The sequence below is a fragment of the Arachis duranensis genome, chromosome 5 (assembly GCF_000817695.3).
Source record: "Arachis duranensis cultivar V14167 chromosome 5, aradu.V14167.gnm2.J7QH, whole genome shotgun sequence".
In the NCBI taxonomy this organism is placed as follows: Eukaryota; Viridiplantae; Streptophyta; class Magnoliopsida; order Fabales; family Fabaceae; genus Arachis; species Arachis duranensis.
In genome coordinates this window covers 107,445,409-107,466,556 of record NC_029776.3, presented here as the reverse complement: position 1 = coordinate 107,466,556, position 21,148 = coordinate 107,445,409, and the positions used below count along the sequence as shown (strand labels likewise).

Here is a 21,148-nt window from a genome sequence, read left to right as displayed (position 1 = left end):
GGTGATTTTGTACACTTTAGAAAATAAAAAATCACATCCACAATGAATAAAGCACAACCAGATATACCCGGATAAGAAAAATGTCATGGTCATCCCACTTCGGGTAGTAAAATTTTAAGTGTGTCCAACACAAATTTGAAGCAACATTGGTATCGCAAATTGCAAAAACTCGCATGAAAGTCATTACTTATGAGCAGTGGGATATGTGCAACATTGACGTTGCATTCAACACACTGATTTAAACCAATACAATGATTTGACAAACAAAAGATAGTGAACTTCTTCATAAACTGAGATATCAGATGATAAACATCGGTGGGAAATGAGTAATGACTTACCAGATCTGGACTTTTAAGACCCTGAAGATGATTTCTGAACCCACACTTGTTTCTGCAGACACAATAAGCACTTTAATCGGTTAATCAAGGAAGAGGCATGAGAAAGTACATTAGCAGTTGAAATGTATACCTCGTGAGCACCATGCCCACCACCACCTTTTTTGGATGCCTTCCCATCACCTAAACTGACAGCAACATCATCCTTCCCTATATGGGAAACTCCTCGGCGAGTAAAATTCCTTTGAGGACCTAGACAACTCAAACGATCAGTTGAGGGACGTATCTGTAATCCATTATCATAAGGCAAGAAAGAAACTACGGTGTATATTATGATTCTTCCATAATTAGCCATAATCAGTAAAGAGCACCAACCATTCTCAACAGAGGTACTGCTACGTCCAACTAAGGAAGCTAAAGATTCCCCATTCCTGTTTGCAGCAGTAACATTTTCTTTTACCTCTGCCAAAACCAGAGGATAAACAAATTTTGTTATGCCAAATTTCAAGTAAGGTATTAATTTCAAAACAAATATTAGATAAGATATATTGTCTATTTTGTTGGTAAACTCAATGCGCAGTCAAAAGGTCAAACCTTCACCTGATTCAGGAAGAGTAGGCTGTATCAATGAGGATGGTGACTGCTCATTATCAGCATGTGAAACATCAGAACGACGAAGAGGTGTCCAAACACCGCGGTCAGGTCTATCCTTGTTTCTTGTACGTTTTTCTATTTTCTCACCAACACTACCCAAACCATGTCTTTCATCCAAAGATCTTTTGGAATCCCCTTCAGCATTAAGTTTGCTGCTTTCCAAAGAACGAGCAGGTCGCTTACCATTATCTGAACTTAAGATTTGAATCTTATGTTGGGTCGCAGTTGAAGGTTGACTTTGACGAGCCTCACTATTTAGAAGTATGCTCCTAATCAACCTTCCACTTGCTTCACGCCTCTGGTTCTGTTTTGCAGTAGTTGAACCAGCTGAATTTCCAGATTGTATACTTTGCTGCTTTATCACACCCTCAGTGGTCTGAAAGTGCCATAAAAATTTCTTAATAACAAATTCACAGCAATCAGCTCACCCCATGTTTGAGTAAGGGTCTAAAAGTACATACGGGTGACTTAGGACATCTGAAATCACTTCTCGTAAGGGAAATTAATACTGTAGAAAAGGAAGGGACCCTTTATGGGTAAAAGAAAACCTACAATAGGAATTTCCCGTTGTTTTCCTTTCAGAAGAAGGATCTTTTTCTTTCCCGAGTCAGAAGTCACCGGGATTCCAGAAATTGGACCTTCAATGCCGTGTACTTCATTCATGGTAGGAAAAAAAGTAATATTAGCTGAGATGAATGAGTATATATATTTGAGTGTATGTGTGTGTGTGTGCACGTGTGTGTATATAACCACGTATGAATTAAAGATTCATCTTCTACTCCTCTACTTAAGCACATATGAACCAAACGCATTCACAGGAAAAAGCTAATCAAACAAAATAGAAAGGAAGAAAAGTCAAATTACAAGTTTCAAGTTCAGATATTCCTTTTATATTCGAAGTAGCTGATTGATCCTCTCGCCGGGGGACCACAGTGAAGGCTGACTTGTCTTTGGACTCTTTTCGAGTGGCATCCTTTGCATTGTCCTTTTGAACATACTGAAAATCAGAAACAATTTCAACAAGTCACAGCATCTGCTATTTTTTGGAAGAATGAAGGAAACATTGATTAGAAACAATCAATTATTAAAGAGAAAAGAAAAAAACGAAGCTGATTCAAACTTAGTCATGTAATGCCACTGGCGTACAAACACATTTAGCAGTGACTGCTTTCTTGAAGCCTCAATCCTTTATTTCTTTCTGTTTTTATAGAAGAAGGCTCAGAGTCATTCTAAAGCTCAAGACCCCCTAAAATGTATCCTCAGAATGAAGTGAACCATTAACAGCACGTTCATCTTGTATTTATAGTATTGATAGAAAAATTAATTCTTCTATGAAAATGTCAAGGCATTCAAAATAAGCCAATTCATAGTAAATGCATTCTTTTTAATTACTAGCACTTACTTTTTTCTTTTCCAAGCCTCGTTTGGTATTGCCTGAGCCATGCTTGCCTCGCATAGCAGCTCTAGCACTTCTGCTACCTTTTGTGGTGACTGGGAAAGCCTATCATTGATTAATAAACCATAACATATGGAGTATTATTAAATAACAACCATGATAAACCATCCAAACATATGTTATCTGCAATGTAACAAATTAAATTGATATAGGACTAGAATAATTTTACTCAGCAGGTGAGGAAGACAAGCCCATTCCAGCTCAACTGTTGTCGATTTATAAGACCCAACTCACCAATCATAACTTAATCATATGTTCACCAACCAATCAGTAATAGATCATCAAAACCCATAACATTCAATGCTCTCTCAAGATTACAAAATACAAGAAGATCCATTCATCATGATAAATACAAGTGTAAACCTTCCCCATATTTGGAAGCTTTGCATCAAGTAAGAATGCAATTAATGGCTTAATTAAAAAGGCACAAAAATGCTTTCAAATAACATTGACGCAAAGTGGGTGTCCATCTCTGTCTAAACTTAATAAATTGAAATGGTTAACATTTTTACATACTATTATTAATTAAATTTATACAAAATGTCACTCTTTTTAAGCAAACATTAAATCTTGATATCAGCAAGTGTCAATCCCACTTGCAGCCATTATCACGCATTCCTGTCTTTGAAATGTTAAAGCATATTAAGTGCGAGCACGAGCATATCTTAAACATTTGAAATATAATTGTTCAAATCTCTGGGCCCTATTTGGTTTCAGAAAATGTTTTCTGTTTTCATTTCCAAGGTTTTCTGTTTTAACAATTTTATGAAGAAAAAAAAGTGAAAACAATAAAAACTAGTCCATTTTCTGTTTGTACTTTTTCCTTCATAAAACCCTCAAAACAAAAATAAAACACAAACCAAACAGACCCTTAGTTTGTAAAATCATCATAATTCTAATCAATTCTCAACATAGCCAGCAGAAGCCTTGTAAAAGCACAGGCGCAAAGATACAATATAATAATTAATTCACTAAACTTCTAACAGTTGTCTGAATCAGGTTAAACAACAAGATGAATAAAACACCTTATCAATAAATCAATCAGCTGCAAATTAAATGCAACATTGAGAGTCTAACTAATGACATAAAAGTAGAAATGGAATCATTACCTGTGCACCAATGTCAACAGAACGTTTCTGACGAACATATTCCATCAAGGGTGTGACAATAGGTCCTTCCTTGTTGGCCCCTAGAATGAAGGAGACCATTAGGCATGGTAATTTTGAAATATGTCTTCAGATAAATCTTCATGGACTTGTTTAACCTCAATCTTATGACTTATTGCCTACTGACTTTTAATCAAATAAATTTGGTGAAGCTATAACTAACCAGCTTGCTCAGCTTCTTTTCTTTCCAATTGTATTTCTGCACTGAGAAGATGTTCAGGAGGCTTTGCAATGAATTTGAAGAACTCAAGGTAGTCTGGATCTGTCCTTGTCATCAGGGGCAAAAAGACAAGGGGATTAAATGAAAAGTGCACATGTTGTAAACCCCTAACTACCTAGCATTAGAACATTTAAACAATTAGACCACAAAAAATTAAATCACATTAATACCTTTATATATAGTCCCTTCACGACCATCCTTTTTCGTAGTTGGTCTTGGAACACGCTGAGAAGGTGCATACTCTACTATTGCTTTATGCTGCGCACCTGATTGAATACTAGACATTAAGATTTTGAATACCATTAAAACATTCAACATTAAATACAGAAGATTAAAACAAACTTACAAACAGCACATAAAGTTTTATATAAATTCTTTATTTAGACTTTTTTTTAACTTCAATATTATTGGTTTTGAGGGGTATGATTAGAATAGAAGTTCAAAATTGAAGGAAATGATAAATATGAAAATACGGGCCTCTGTTCATAAAATTTGTGAAAAATGTTGATTGATCTGTAGACGAGGTAGAATTTTAAGTCCACTAAATGAATTCTGTCATGGAAACAATCAATTAAAGTTGCAACAAGCATAGGCCTTTTAGAAAGCTAAAAAATAGTACAGAAAACATCACTCATGTTTCGAGGAAAAAAAAATTATCCACCACAAAGAGCAAACAAACTCTTCTAAGTGTTCACAAAAATGATTGACATCAAAACAGTTACGGACAAAATATGCCTCGTGAATTACCTCTCTCGTTGACAAAAACATGTCCATCAAAGAACTCAGCAAACTCAAAAACATCGTCAGGACTCTTGAAGTCTATATAAGCTCGAGAATTCCTCTGGTTCTTGTGGCTGCAAATATTATTATAACATGCAGAAATTGCAATTTCAATGTTATGTTCTGCTTTGTTTCAATCCAACGTAAAAAGAGGAAGATGGAACTATAATTTGACCAGCAAGATTAAAAGTGTCCGAGAGCCAACAACTACAACTTGATCTAAATCCCTAGGATTTATTAAAGTATATTCAATGAAAAAAAATGGTGCAGATGCAGCCAAGCCAACAAAACAAGGCTGGGTCAGTATAGCAATAGCATGTTGGTTCATTTCTCTTTGGCATCGCTGCTCGAGTAAGCTCAGCTCAGCTAGATTCTAGAGGCTAGACGGTGTCTAACTATATATCTCTATAATAATAATAACAATAATAATAATAATAATTACGGATGGAACCCTCCCTCCATGGAACACATGAGGTGACAAAACAAACGACTTTAAAAAAAAAAGAAAAGAAAAAGAAAGAGCATAATAACAATCAATAAATGATATCCTATAAATTCCATTTTATTCTATGAATGAATTATTTCTTTGAAGGAAAAAAGGGGAGAATTAGAACTTAGAAGGAAGGGGCAGTACCTGGTGTTGCCGGGGCGGAAAGAAAACCAATTGTAGCGAGAAGCGAAGTGATTATCGATGTGATGGAGGAGATCAGATTGAGTCAGAGACGGAGGCAAATGCCTAATCACCACTTTCGTCTTTTCCCTTTCCGAACGGACCTTCATCTTCCAGTTCGATCACCAAAACCAACCTTTTTCTTTCTGTTTTTCAACTTCGTCTTTCCCCTTTCCTTCGCTTTGGCTAATCCATCTAGGCATCTAGAAACAACTAACTCGCTGGGCTCTATCGCCCTTCAATATTTGGAAGTTGAAACCCAATACACCATTCGGCCCAGTTTCCGATATTACTTTCTTTTATCATGTACTAGCGTAATTAAATGGTTTAAATCATAGTTCTCATAATCGAACCGGTAATCGAACCAGTTAAATTATTAGGTTATTAGATTATTAATTTAACCGATAGATTATTGGTTAAACTGATTGATCCGGTTCTATGTAAATAAAAAACAAAATATAGTTAAAAATTTAAAATTAAAATTTAAAATACATATTTTCACTGACATTTTAAAAAAATTTAGCTATTCTAAAATACTATGAAACAGGAACAATAAGTATTTTGTTAATTTTACTCTATCATAAATATTTTTATTTTGTTTTTATATTAAAATAACTATTATTTTCGAATTTGCATATATGTTAATAACAAGCTTAACAACCTGGTGGTTGTGAGTACTATTTTTCTCCTTGAGTTGTTCATTTCAGGTACAAATCGGCTAATTCAGTCCGATTTTAATAACAATAGTTTAAATTTAGTGCATAATAATGATTCAGGCTTTTATTGAACGGTTAAATATATTATCTCTTAAGTCTTAATGTATTGTATTTGGACTATGATGTAATATTTAAAATTGAAATTGTTCAATCTATCCTACCCAAAAAAAAATCTAGTGCAAGATACAGTAGCAGAAAAAAGTTCATAATAAAATTATTTTCCAAATTCAATCTATATATTATTAGATTATTTTGTTAATAAAAATCATTAGATAATTTAAGTACTCCTATAGCTTTTTTTATCATAATTAAAGAAAAAGTTAAGTAAAAAATACCAAAGGATATTTGTTAAGAAAATTAAGGGTTTAACTGTTTACGCTTTTACGGATACATATTAGAATTTACAATCATCAAACAATAACAAAGCCTTGTCCCACTAAGTGGGGTCGGCTACATGAATCAAACGACGCCATTGTACTCTGTCATATATCATGTCTACAGAGAGACCGTTTACATGTAGATCTCGTTTGACCACCTCATGGATGGTCTTCTTAGGTCTTCCTCTGCCTTTCGCCCTTTGTCCATCTTCCATCTCATCCACCCTCCTGACTGGATGTTCTATCGGTCTTCTTCCCACATGTCCAAACCACCTGAGACGCGATTCAACCATCTTTTCCACAATGGGTGCTACTCCAACTCTCTCCCTTATATCCTCATTCCTTATTTTATCCAATCGCGTATGACCACTCATCCATCTCAACATCTTCATCTCTGCCACACTCAGCTTATGTTCGTGCTCCCCTTTAGCCGCCCAACACTCCGTACCATAAAGCATAGCCGGTCTTATAGCGATGCGATAGAATTTACCTTTAAGTTTTAAAGGCACTTTTTTGCCGTGTATAAAACTAGACGCACTCTGCCATTTTGACCAACCTACGTGGATCCTATGATTTACATCTTGTTCAATCTATCCATTATCCTGTATGATGCACCCAAGATACTTAAAACTTGTAACTTTTCGTAGGATGTTCTCTCCAATTTTCACATATATATTGGAGTTTTCCCTTCTCAGACTGAACTTACATTCCATATATTCCGTCTTGCTACGGCTTATGCGCAAACCATACACTTCTAGAGCTTCTCTCCATAACTCCAACTTCTTATTTAGGTCTTCCCTTGACTCTCCCATAAGGACGATATCATCGGCAAAAAGCATGCACCATGCCACAGGCTCTTGGATGTGCTCTGTGAGTACTTCCAAGACTAATGTGAAAAGGTATGGACTTAAGGATGATCTCTGGTGTAATCCTATACCAATAGGGAATTCCTCTATCACACCACCTTGAGTCTTCACACTAGTTGTGGCCCCATCATACATGTCTTTAATTGCCCGAATATATGCGATCCTTACTCTCCTCTTTTCTAAAACCTTCCATAAGACCTCCCTTGGTACCCTATCATACGCTTTTTCCAAATCAATAAACACCATATGTAGATCCCTTTTATTACTATGATACCTCTCCACATGTGTAGATCCCTTTTATTACTACGATACCTCTCCATCATCCTTCTTAATAGGTATATCGCTTCAGTGGTAGATCTGCCTGGCATAAATCCAAATTGGTTCTCTGTTACTTGTGTCTCCTTTCTCAACCTCCGTTCTATCACCCTTTCCCATAACTTCATAGTATGACTCATAAGCTTACAATCATCAATTGAAAAAAAAGAGGCCTGCTACACATACAAGTCTTTTTAGTTTACAAGTCTTACAAGTCCAATAAAACACACCTATTACACTTTATTAACGCATTACACACTTCCACATTCAAAAGTAAATAAAACGCACGTTATTCAACAACTTCCTGTTTCCAAAGCGCGCTACTCACCATGCATTATGAACGACTCTTCTTCTTCTTCCTCAAAACAATTTTCTTGCCAAATTTGAAGATAATGAAACTTCAGAAATACACCCAAACGATTACAGAAATACACCCCAACGATTACAGAAATACACCCAAAGGATTACAGAAATACACCCAAACGGTTACAGGAATTCACCCAAACAATTATAGAAATACACCCAAAGGATTACAGAAATACACCCAAAGGATTACAAAAATACACCCAAAGGATTTAAGAAATACACCCAAAATTCATTGAAGTACACCTTATACATATTTCAGAACTCTTTCTCTTTCTCCTACCTCATCTTCTGCTGCTTCTTCTTCTTCAAAAATGATTTCAGAGCTTGATGTCAAAAAACAATGGAAATCGAGAATAACGAAGAAAGAAAACAGAGAGAAAAGCACGTAAATGAAGAAGAAGAACAGAAGGAGGAAGAAGAACGTGCAGCAAGAAGAAGAAGAAGAAGAAGAAGAAGAAGAAGAAGAAGAAGAAGAAGAAGAAAGAGAAGGCAAGAAACGAAAGAAAGGAAGAAGAAGAGGAAGAGGAAGAAGAACGTGCAAGAAGAAGAACGAGAAAAAGAAAGCAAGAAACGAAAGAAAAGAAGAAGAAGAAGAAGAAGAAGAAGAAGAAGAAGAAGAAGAAGAAGAAGAAGAAGAAGAAGAAGAAGAAGAAGAAGAAGAAGAAGAAGAAGAAGAAGAAGAAGAAGAAGAAGAAGAAGAAGAAGAAGAAGAAGAAGAAGAAGAAGAAGAAGAAGAAGAAGAAGAAGATAGACCTTGTATCGTATTTTTGGGGTTTATTTATTAATTAACTTGTAAAGCATACAAGCCCTAATGGCTTGTATGCATAATTTTTCTGAAAAAAAAAGGTCATAAAATATACACAAAATTTAAGATTTTAATGTATTTTTTATGCATTAATAAAAAATTAAACTACCAAAATGATATTCAAAAATTTATATTTTTAATAAAAATAATTCTAAAAAGTACGAACAATAAATAAACCTTTAAAAGAATGTTATAAAAATAGTCCAAAAAGATTTATTTGTAAGTAGCAAACAAATTGTATATTCAATAAATAACTTGTATATTTAATTCGAGTTTTTATAAGAATATTTAGACAAATGTTTAAAAAATACATCCAAAAGGTTGAAATAAAATTCAATCACTGGATCTCTTTTTCGTTTTTTTATTTAATTCATTTAACATAAAATTAGTAAATTACTATAAAATTGTTTCATTTCACTGATGGTACTTCCAAAACAAAATCTGATGTCTATAAACTTTAGAGAAAAGGACAAATAGATTTTTTATTTTTTTTTGTGGACATTTTCGTTCCTAACCATTGAAAAATATTTTTAAGTTCCTGATGTTCTTAAAAGTTGGACAAATCAGCCCCTCCATCCAAATACCTCCGTCAGACCCAACGAAAAAGTTTGACGTGGCTCCCGTAATGCTTGTCACGCACGCCACGCGTACGCGTCGCCTGGCAGACTTCCCTCTTACTCGTATGCGTGTATCACGCGTATGCGTCGCCATGAATTCAGCAAATCCTCATTTCTTCATGAATTCTCCACTTTGCATGCTTTTTTCCATTTCTTTCAAGCCATTCTTGCCTTCAAAACTTTAAATCACTCAAACAAACATACCAAGGCATCAAATGGGAGAAAAGTAAATTAAATTTAGCCCTAACCCCATTACAAATATTGAAAAGACTTCTTGATATGTGTATCCATGCATTGAATATATGTTGATTGGTAGAACCTGGGGGCGCAGCTGCTTCGCGATGGAGAAGTCTGGCCCCAACCCAGCACGACTGATGCTGTTGAAGACGCTGGGAGCGACGTCGGCGGCGGGAAAGACGTGCGTGTGGTTGCGGCGGACCTCAGTATGTGTGGCGATTCAGAACAACAGGGAAAGGGGGAGATCGAAGTGACAAAACCTCTGAGTTTTACAAGAATGGAGGCGCGATATTGGCTGGGAACACAGAGGGGAGGCACGGGAAGCAGAGCGACAGAGCAAGGAACCATACATGGAGCGAACAAATGTCTGGTAGGGATCAGTACTGTTTGAAAACAGGAAGGATGAATGAGTGTAGCATTGAAGGGGGCGAACCTGGCCATGAGAAAAGGGGGAATGATGCGGAAACAAGTGACAATCAGCACACCGATGTGGAGGAGCAACTGTTAGAAAATAGAAAGACCTAGGAGTTGGCACACGAGTCAGGAGCGATATTATACAACGAAGAAGATGATATTGTGGCAATTCTTCAAGCACATAACGAAGAAATAGCTCGTAAAAAAAATTGGCAAAGCAGAGAGCGAAAATGAGACGGTGCAGACCTAAACATGCAAAACAGGTGTGCAAAACAACTTTAAAATGATATTCAGTTCATGAAATGTTAGGGGATTAAGGGGAAATGGGAAGTTGAGAATGGTGAAGGACCTAAAGAATAAACATAGACTACAAATGCTAGGTTTGATTGAAATTAAAAGGCAGATAGTGACGAGCTTTGATGTTGCAAGAATATGGGGACAAGGTAGCCCAGGTTGGAATATGTAGGTTCTGAGGGGGCGTCTGGTGGACTATTGTTAATTTGGGATGAGATGGTGTTTAAATTAAATAATTGCTATAAGGGAGAGAGGTGGTTGTGTGTTGAAGGAGTGATATTAAAAAATAGTTTCAACTGTGCGTTTGTTTGGTCTATGGTGCACATAATAGAGATGAGAAGATTCATGTGTGGGAGGAGTTGAGCTATATAGCGGGGTTATGTTAGGTTTCGTGCTGTTTTATGGGAGACTTTAATGAACTAGTACATGAAGAGGAACAGAGAGGTACTACTGGCCGACGATGGTCTATTTCGGGATCGATGAAAGAGCATTTTCTTAGTTGGACAGATGAACCGAGGAGGTTGGAAGAGTGTAATCACCGGTTGAGGTGCTTCTGCGCGATCGTATGGAACCTATGGCTGGAAAGGAATAGGCGGATCTTTCAGCACACAAGCAAAGGAGTTGAAGAAATAGTCAACATGTCTTCGAATAGTGCTAACGAGTGGAGCGGTGGAGATCCCTTTAATTGTTGATGGCTATGCCGGAGATGACATGGGGATTGTTTTCGTGTTGTTGTGGTTCTTGTTAGGTTTGTATGTTTTCTATGTTTTTGTTTGTTGAAGGACATGGTTGCTCCACTACTATTGTGTTGAGCTGTTTGGTTTCAAAAAAAAAAAAGAAGAAGAGCAAGCCTTAGAAAACAAGATTAGTAAAGAATTGAGAGAATCGACCCTCAAACACTAGAGAGATTAGAGTGTAAACACTTTCGATGAGGGTTCGATGCTCAATTCCATGTTCATTGCTTTCACGAGCTTTCTTCTTGCAAGTATATTTATACTTCATTTTGATATTTGAATTAGTGGAATTCATAAATCATCATACTATCTTAGCCCTACTTATTCATATATGTTCTTGGTCTACTTGTTTATATATGTTCTTGGAGATTGATTCATTTTTAACCAAGTAGGTAGACGTATTTTGCATATTAGTTGATGAACCACAAGAGTTTAGCATGAGGACATACTAATGTTTAAGTGTAGGAAAGTTGATGAACCACAATTTTATGGTTTATATTGTATTGAATTTGGTGGATTTTATCAAATTTTTCCACATTTATTCATTAAAATAGTATAGTTTTATGAATTTCTCCTAAGTGTGCTTAATGATTGAAAATATGCTTTATAGGCTATTAAATTGCTAAATTTAATTTACTTTTCTCCCATTCGATGCCTTGATATGTTTGTTTGAGTGATTTAAAGTTTTGAAGGCAAGAATGACTTGAAAGAAATGGAAAAAAAAGCATGAAAAGTGGAGAATTCATGAAGAATTGATGATTTCCTGAATTCATGGCGACGCGTAGGCGTAACACACGCGTACGCGTGAGAAGGAAGTTTGTCAGGCGACGCGTACGCGTGACAATCATTACGGGAGCCACGTCAAACTTTTCCGTTGGGTCTGACGGAGGCATTTGGACAGAGGGACTGATCCGTCCAACTTTTAAGAACGTCAGGAACTTAAAAGTATTTGGGAAAAAGACAAATAGGTCCCTGACTTTTAAAGTTTTTGACAAATTCATCCCTGACAAAATTTAAATACAAAAAAGTCCCTGACTTTAACAAATGGAGGACAATTTAGTCCTTCCGTCTATTTCCCTCTCACACATCAAACGGAACTGGCTGAGGTAGCTATAACGGTGTCCAGGTGTCCGTTACGGTGCCACGCTGGAAGGGAAAAAAGATCGAAGGACAAATAGGTCCTTACTGATCAAAACGACGTCGTTTTGATAAGGTAACCCATTCTTAATAAAAACCCTTTGCCAACACAGAAATTACCATATACTGCCCTAACCCCTTCATCAAGCCAGAGCTTCCTTCCCTCTGGCTCGAAACTGAAGTGTCATCGAAGAAGGTGGAGTAAGAGAGACTTAGTTCGTATGCTGAAGAATTTCAATCATCAATCAAGGTAAGCAAGTCCACAACGTTTATGATGACATTCGCGTTAGGGTTCTATTTAGTGTATGGTATGATGCATGTAAATGCATTCTGCTATGGTTGCTTTCTGTTTCAATCTATTTGAAAAAAGTTATTTTGTCTTCATTTGAAAGATTCTGAGGGTTCTATGCACTGTGGGTTGATTTTATTTTTGTTTGAAAATTACAGATGACTGATAGATATGTAATTCCTATTTTTCACCATGGAGGAAAGTTTGTGAGGAATGGTGATGGGGGACTTGTTTATATGGATGAAAAAGTAGAAAAATTTCCAGAGATGGACATAGATTTTATCAACTTTGGGGATTTGGTGAAGTTGTATGAGGGTTTAGGATATCATGGCTACAAGGCAATATACTGGTTTGATAGTACAGTCAGTGATATAGAATCTGGGTTTCATCGTTTAACAGGGGATAATGGGATTCGTGAATTGTGTGACAATTTGATTAGGAATGAAGAAAAAGATGAGTTTCATGTTTACTTTGATCATGTTGTCAATGAACCTGAGTATGTAGAAGAAGCAGGAGGCGGGAATGCAGGAACTGAGAATGTTGAGTGCGTAGATGTAGATGACATCTGTGATAATCTGATGACGGCTACGAGAGCACGGAGGATGAACCTTACAAGCCTCCACCTTCGGGGGTATAATGATGACCGTGATGATGAGAATAGCAGTGGAGAAGAGAAACGTACCAAAAAGAAGAGAAGTATGACTTACAAGGGGAAAAAAGTGGTTGTACCAAAGAGGAAAATGAAAGAGAAGAAGAAGAAGGATCCAATAAAGAGGCAGGATGCACCAAGGAAGAATAGATCAAATATTGGTGGAAAAAGACCCAATGTACAACCAGGTGTTGGGCCCAGTGTAGACCAACGAGCTGGGCCTTCTTTGAACAATAGTGGGCCTAGTAATGGGCCTGACCAACACTCAAGCTGTACTGATTCAGAGTATGACTATGAATACCATTCAGAGGATTTGCATACCCCTGTTTCCTCTGATGAAGAAGCTAAGAAGCAACACTAGCCAGAGTTCAATGATGAGTATGGATTTGGAGAAGGCCACTTTGAAGTAGGCACCAAGTTTGCAACTCTTGATGATTTTAAAGAAGTGGTGAAGGACTTGTTCATATCTGAGGGTAGGCAGCTTCAATGGATTAAAAATGATAAAGAAAGGGTTCGGGTGGGCTGCAAAGGAGAAGAATGTCCATGGGTTGTACATGTATCCTACAATAATTCTCTTAGGTGCTTCCAGGTTAAAACTTTTAAATCTGAGCATACATGTGCAAGGGACATGGGGAGTAATGCTGCTGACCAACACTGGCTGAGCAACAAAATTGAAAAAAGGCTAGCTATCCATCTTCAGATGACTAGGAAGGAGGCTAGTGATTTTCTGAAAGATGAGTATGGGATACATCCTCATGATAAGATGGTTTACAGGGCATTAAAGGAGGCAAGAGACAGAATTGTCGGAAGCGAGAGTGAGCAATATGGAAAGCTGAGGGATTATCAATTCGAACTCTTACGCAGCAACCCTGGATCTACTGCACTCTTAGAAGTGATACCAATTCCACAATCCCCACCAGTATTTGATAAGATATATATATGCCTGGATGCATGCAAAAAAGGCTTCAAGAGTGGGTGTAGACCTCTAATATATTTGGATGGATGCTTTCTTAAAGGGTACTTTGGTGGACAGTTACTTTCAGCGATTGCCCAAGATTCCAATAATCATTTCTATACCATTGCTTATGCTGTTGTCGGATCAGAAACAAAGGAGTCATGGAAATGGTTTTTAACTCTCTTACAAGAAGATCTTGGGAATGCAAGTGTGCACGGATGGAACTTTATGTCAGATCAACAAAAGGTTAGTAATATATTTGTTTATGCTTATGTTCTGAACTCTAGTTCATTATGTTTTTATTATGAGGCTTTTGGTTTATAAAATTATGCAAAAATTGAGGGTTGTTCTATTTCTAAATTTTTTTTGCTAAATTGCAATCTTTAAGTTTTATCATATTAGTTAACATTAGTTAGCATTAGTTAAGATTAGTTAACATAAGTTAGCATTAGTTAGCATTAGCCAAGGTTAGTCAGCATTAGTCAATCTTAGTTAGCATTTGTGTATTAACATTAGTTTATTTACGCATTTGATTTAATCCCAAAAGATGCATCCTGCAAAATCATTAGTTTATTAACATTAGCCACTCTTTAAGTTCTTGAAACATATACAGAAAATCATCCATAATGCTAATGTAAATTAATGTGATTGACTGGAAATATTTTGAAACCCAAAATCTGGTGGCGTTGAACCCAATATTGATTTGTGTATTAACATTAGTTTATTCATAAGGAACTTTCCCTGCAATTGAACCCAATATTGATTTGTGTATTAACATTAGTTTATTTACGCCTTTGATTTAATTTTTCAAAAATTTATAAATTTGAGTTAGTGAGACTTACACCAGATTTTTAGCTACAACTAATTACATACTTGGTGCTGATCTTTAATTTGGATTGTGGAGCTGTCTTCATATGTATGTATGTGAATTGCTTTTACTAATGTGTTAAAAGGTTTTTAAATTAATGAACAAGCTTTTACTGTCATTAGCCAAGGTAGGGGTTGCTGTCAAAAAATTTTCAGGTGCTGATATGCCTTTAAAGTTTGTGTATTTTTTCTTTTTTGGTGTTTATTCTTCAACATTCTGTGTATTATGCTACACTTTTAATGCTTTTTTGTTCATTTTGAAATGATATTCTGCTACTTTCAGGGTCTTCTTGAAGCAATGAAAGAGGTGATGCCCGAGGCACTACATCGTAATTGTGTGATGCATATATGGAAAAACTTCATCAACCGATTTAAGGATCTGCAAGTCAGAGATGTGGTTTGGGAGTGTGCAAGTTGTTCAACCCCTCCTGAGTTTGTTGAGACTATGGAAAAGCTTAAGAAGATTAATGAAGAGGCATGGGAGTATCTTACAAGATTTGATCCTCGGGTGTGGGTGAAGGCTTACCTTAACCATGGCCCCAAGGTTGATTCTTTGACAAATAATATGTGTGAATCCTGGAATGCCAAAATAGGAAAGTACAGAATGAAACCCATTCTTACAATGTGTGAAGAGTTGCGCTGTTATGTCATGAGGAGAATGACGAAGCATATCACTCTACTATCAGCATATCCTGGAAAGCTTGCTCCCGTACAGCAGAAAAGACTTGGCCGATTGATTAGGCCCAGCAACAGATGGAATGCAGAATGGACAGGTGACAACGAGAGGAAGCGGTTTGAAGTGAGTCGAAAAACATCAAGAGTTGATGTTGATTTGATGAAGCATACTTGTTCATGCAATATGTGGCAACTAACAGGTTGACTTACTTACCCTTTGATTAAAAACTTGTTTTGCTGAGTAATGTATTCTAGATTATTAATGTGATTGTGGAATTATAGGAATGCCTTGTGTTCATGCGATTGCTGCTATTAGGAAGAAGCATGACAAGCCAGAAGATTATGTGCACAAATGGCTTTGCATGGAGTCCATCCATCTGACTTATGCACACTCAATCCAACCAGTTCCCAGTGAAGAATATTGGCATAGAACAGGTTATATCAAGCCAAATCCTCCACCCATCAAGAGGCCGATTGGTAGGCCAAAGGCGCATAAAAGAAAGAAGGATCCAATAGAGGATTTGATCCAAGGGGACAAGGTAAGAAAAACGTTTCGCATAACATGTAGCAAGTGCGGCGAGAAGGGTCACAACTACAAGACGTGCAAGGGAGCACCATCTAATCCTAACTGGAAGCCTAAAACCAGGAAACCAAAGCACCAGAACTCAAGTAGTCAGGCACTAGTGGAACTTCCATTATCCCAATCTGCTCCAGAGCCTGAGGTAACAAAGCACGTGAGGATTTATGTGTCTTCATTATAAAAGATAAAGGATTTATGTGTCTTCATTATAAGTGTTAAAGGATTTATGTGTCTTCATTATAAATGTTGTAGGCTGGCCAGAATACACAACAGGCAGCTCCAGCTGAACAAGCCCAGGACACTTCTTCACATGCAGCACCATTCAGCCAAGCACCAATCAAGACAACAAAATATACTCATTCCAAAATACCAGCTAAATTTAGGCCAAAGCAACCAATCAAAAGGCCACCTGCACCAACTACAACTCAGACTCAAGTTGCTCCACCAACTTCAACAAGTGTGACAACAACATCTAGTGGAGGAGTATCAAAGGAGACACTGGCAGCAACAACTTCTGCCACAACAGGACTATTCAAGTTTATACCAAATCCAGGCTTCAAGAACCAGACAAAGTGACAAGCTTGTTCCTGACTTATTTTGGAAACAAAAATTAGTTTTTTGCTGCAATACTTGGTTGTAATACATATTGGCAAACTTTCTTTTAGCCAATTTAGTTGCTTATGAATTAGTATTTTGGAATCCAAGGGCTGATATACCTACTACAGTTACTTATCCTAGATGTTATTATGTTGTGGTATGACAATATTCCTATATTATGGTTTAGGTTGAATGAATGAATTATTGTTGATTGAATGAATTATATATGGCTTGTTTCTGACTTAGGTTCATCTCTTGAAAGTAAACATGTATGTTACACGCATTCTATATCTATTTCAAGCCAACAAGATATGGATAATTAAAATCTTCTTTCTTTCATTTATATTAGCTAAAATAGTTAACAGATATAATTCATTACAATCCACATTTTTTTCATATTTTTCATACCCTAAATAAACAAAGACCAACAACTACAACAATCAAGCTTAGAACTATGACCCAGAAGTTACTGCTTTTCTTGTTCTCTAGGTAATTTATCCTTTGCTCTAGATCAGCCATTCTGTTCTCCAATTCTATCTTCCCAAAATGTTCTTCAACATTTAAGCTCTGATTGTCACCCAATTCCTTTGTTGGCTCCATGCACCCAATTCTTCCAATATGGTCATCAACCCACACAAAGAATTTACAATATGGTTGTTTCACCTAAATCAATTCAGATAGTATGAAAATATGTTGGGATAAAAAAAAACTCTCAACTTCATCCATATACATGAAAAATTGTGAGCTTACCTTGAAGAATGGGCATCCGAAGAATAGTTTGTTTGGGTTGGTATTTGTCTTCGACATGTAAAATATCGCATACATCCCGCAGAAGCATTTTGGAGCGATGCAATCTTTCTCATCCCCAGCTTGAACTGAACATGGAGCTGCATTTACAGAAGAGCCTTCCTGTCGTCTGCCAACACCTCCGCGTTGTCTCTTGATTGATGAGCTTCCATCACTGGCCATCAATTTAAGCAACACCACCATGAACAAATCTGAACAGGTGCTGTGTATGTTACTTCAAAAACCCAGTTTAAATCTCATTAGGGTTACCTTATCAAAACGACGTCGTTTTGATCAGTAAGGACCTATTTGTTCTTCGATCTTTTTTTCCTTCCAGCGTGGCACTGTAACGGACACCTGGACACCGTTATAGCCACCTCAGCCAGTTCTGTTTGATGTGTGAGAGGGAAATAGACAGAAAGACTAAATTGTCCTCCGTTTGTTAAAGTCAGGGACTTTTTTGTATTTAAATTTTGTCAGGAATGAATTTGTCAAAAACTTAAAAAGTCAGGGACCTATTTGTCTTTTTCCCAAAGTATTTTTCAATAGTCAGGGATAAAAATGTTCACGAGAAAAAAGGTCAGGAACCTATTTGTCCTTTTCTCTAAATTTTATTGAGAATATATATTATTGGAAAGTTTTCACCTATACCAGCCAATTTTATTGGCACACTGCTTTGTCACATACGGTCCAATAGTACGTTTATATTTTGTCTTATAGCTATTAGTGGAATTACAAAATAATCCCTGAAATGCAATAATAAAAGATGAAAAAAATCAAATGTAATAGTGACTAATACAGGATACAATCATGCTCTGTTTGGTTACTATTTTTAGAATGGATGGACACAAACACAATTATACTAAAGATATGGATATAAATAGACATAATTTTTTTAACATGTTTGGTAACAGTGTACAAAACACAATTTAATTCAAGGAAAGTTCTATGGTGCTTACCAACATAATCATCATGTCATGCGGTCTGTATGTATCGCTGTGGGGATGTGACACATGTTTGTGGAGACTGGTCAAAGGCGCTTTGTGGATGCGGAAACGGTAAAGGAGCTTATTGTGGTTCCATTTTTCGTTTGGCCTAAATGTATTAATTAACATAAGTACGTAACTGAAATGTTTATATTAAGTAGTAATATGGGTTAGTTCAGTACCTGTTATTGGGCCATAGGGGGTTTTGGGCTCAAGTAGTTGGATTTTTTGACACTTTGAATTTTAATACTAGTTTAGTCTAGTAGTGTTGGCATAAAAATAATGAAAATAATTTTTTAATTTAGTCAACATGCATAACGTGTATTATAATATGTCAAATAGAGAGTACCTTTTAATTATTATTAATAATAATAATAATAACAAAAAAAGAGGAGTACAAATATATTATGCATGAATATGTGATAAATTTATAATAAAAATATGTTAACTCAACAAGAATAACTTAGCTCATTTAAAAATTAAGTTGATTCAAATAAAATAAAATTATAATCTTTTTAACTAAATTTATTTCATGTTTTACCATGTTCTCTCCAGATACCAAATTTTAATTATTTTTTATTTTTTTATATAACAATAACAATAAGAAAATGACCTTTTCTAACTATTAAGGCTGTCAAAAAAATTTAAAAATAACGTAAAACGTAATTATTTGTAATTTAATTTTACATTTATGTATATCAAAAAGACAATTGTTTCAAATTTTACTTTAAAAAAACCTAAAAATATTTCAAAAAGTACAGATCATTTACTAAAAAATAACAACAAACAAATTTAGGTTTTTTTTTTAATTTTTTCATGAAAAAGTAAAAATATTTTATGTTTAGATATTTCATACAAAAAAAATATTTTTATCCATCAAACATGTTTTGGTATAAGAATATAGAAAAAAAAAATTTTCTTATTGTGTCAAAAATTTCAAGTATTTTTTTTAAAAAAATATTAATTTAAATTCTTAATTTATTCCTTTCTATAATGTTTACAAAGAAAAAAGATTTATAGGACAAATGTGTAAAGGGCATTAAGTCATGATTCACTGTAATTTTTTTTTAGGATAATAAATTTTTGATAAATTATTGATACATATAGTTGTATCATATAAAGTAGCATATACCGTGATATACGTGCAGAATAAATCATGCACTATGCATTAGACTAAAGTTTATGATTTAAATGAGCTTACATAATTAGGATATTTAGTTATCACGTCGGAGTTTAAAATTTTTAGCAAACAGGATGGTTTAGGATTTCAATAAGTCTACATCACAGGTGCTTTGAACCTTTGAACCAGAAAGTTATTATCATTATTTTTTATGACAACACTACTAGACTAAACTAGTATTAAAATTCAAAGTGCCAAAAAATCCAACTACCTCAGCCCAAAACTCCCATGGCCCAATAACACCTCATTGGACTAGCCCATATTACTACTTAATATAAACACTTCAGTTACGTTAATTAATACATTTAGGCCAAACGGAAAACAGAATCACGATGAGCTCCCTTACCGTTACCGCATCAACAAAGCACCTTTGACCAGTCTCCACAAACACGTGTCACATCCCCACAGCGACACATACAGACCGCATGATATGATGACTATGTTGGTAAACACCATAGAACTTCCCTTAATTCAAATGTCCATTTTATCTTTATTAGTTCTCTACCATCATCTACCACCGATATTAACGCTGTCGCTACCATAACTTTCTACCACTATCACCGCCACCTGTAATTTTTTAACTTTGTTGCAAAATACTATCTTCAACTTTTATTTATTCATCAGCGTAGATTTTCTTTGAGTTTCAGTTTCTCCCCAAATAAATCCTCTTTGCAGCTTCTCAATTTCTTCGCATATTCCTTTAGACACCCTTCTGTTTTGCATCTCAAAGTTTACACTGGGACTGATGGCTGATTGGGTCTAAGGTGATCCTTCCCGCAAGGGATAAGCACTTGCTCTTCCAACCTTTTAACTTACTATGGACTCTATCGATGACAGTTTTGAAATTCTCCTTGCCTTTCCTGTTGTTGTTTATCATAACCCCCAGATATCTTCCCAAAGTGTTATTTTCCTTGAAATCAGTTCTACTAGTAATTTCCTGTCTGATGTGGGTTGCTGCGTTCTTGGAGAATACTATGGTGGATTTGTCCTTGTTGACTTTTATCCCTGCACTGGCATGAAAGTTCACCAATACTTCTTTAGTTATAGTAATCTGGCTGACAGAAGCTTCCGCAAATAGCAAGAGGTCGTCTGCGAACATGAGGTGCGAAATTTTGGGGCCATTCCTCCCCACCCTTATAGGACTCTAGTTTTCCTCCTCCACTTATTGTTCAATGTTCTGTGATAGATAGTCCATGCAAATCACAAAGAGATAGGGGAATATTGGATCTCCCTGCCTCACTCCCCTACCGGGTTTGAAATCTCTGGTTTTATTACCATTCCACAGGATATTAAAGTTGACCGATTGTACCCCTTGCATTATGATGTTGCCGATCTTGGTAGGGAGCTTGAAGTCACTCAGCCTTCTCTGAATAAATTTCCAATTAATCTTGTCGTAGGCTTTTTCAAAGTCAATCTTTATTGCCA

The 21,148-nt window shown here is 35.9% G+C and overlaps 2 protein-coding genes across 2 annotated transcripts; one reads left to right on the top strand and one right to left on the bottom strand.

Moving 5' to 3' along the window:
• Positions 1-13: 13 nt before the first annotated feature.
• LOC107491493 (regulator of nonsense transcripts UPF3) lies at positions 14-5,527 on the bottom strand. Its single transcript, XM_016112331.3, has 12 exons — positions 5,246-5,527; positions 4,579-4,685; positions 4,002-4,097; positions 3,775-3,873; positions 3,555-3,634; positions 2,392-2,490; positions 1,854-1,986; positions 1,542-1,642; positions 936-1,365; positions 711-797; positions 469-587; positions 14-390 (listed from the first exon to the last, which is right to left on the bottom strand). The coding sequence occupies exons 1-12, from the start codon at positions 5,389-5,391 to the stop codon at positions 352-354; spliced, it is 1,536 nt and encodes a 511-aa protein (XP_015967817.1). The 5' UTR covers positions 5,392-5,527; the 3' UTR covers positions 14-351.
• An 8,198-nt stretch (positions 5,528-13,725) lies between these two features.
• Positions 13,726-16,750, top strand: LOC107491431 (uncharacterized). The gene is made up of 4 exons (XM_016112277.3): positions 13,726-14,298; positions 15,203-15,794; positions 15,877-16,316; positions 16,427-16,750. Exons 1-4 carry the CDS (start codon positions 13,726-13,728, stop codon positions 16,748-16,750), a joined length of 1,929 nt encoding a protein of 642 aa, XP_015967763.1.
• Positions 16,751-21,148: the final 4,398 nt, after the last annotated feature.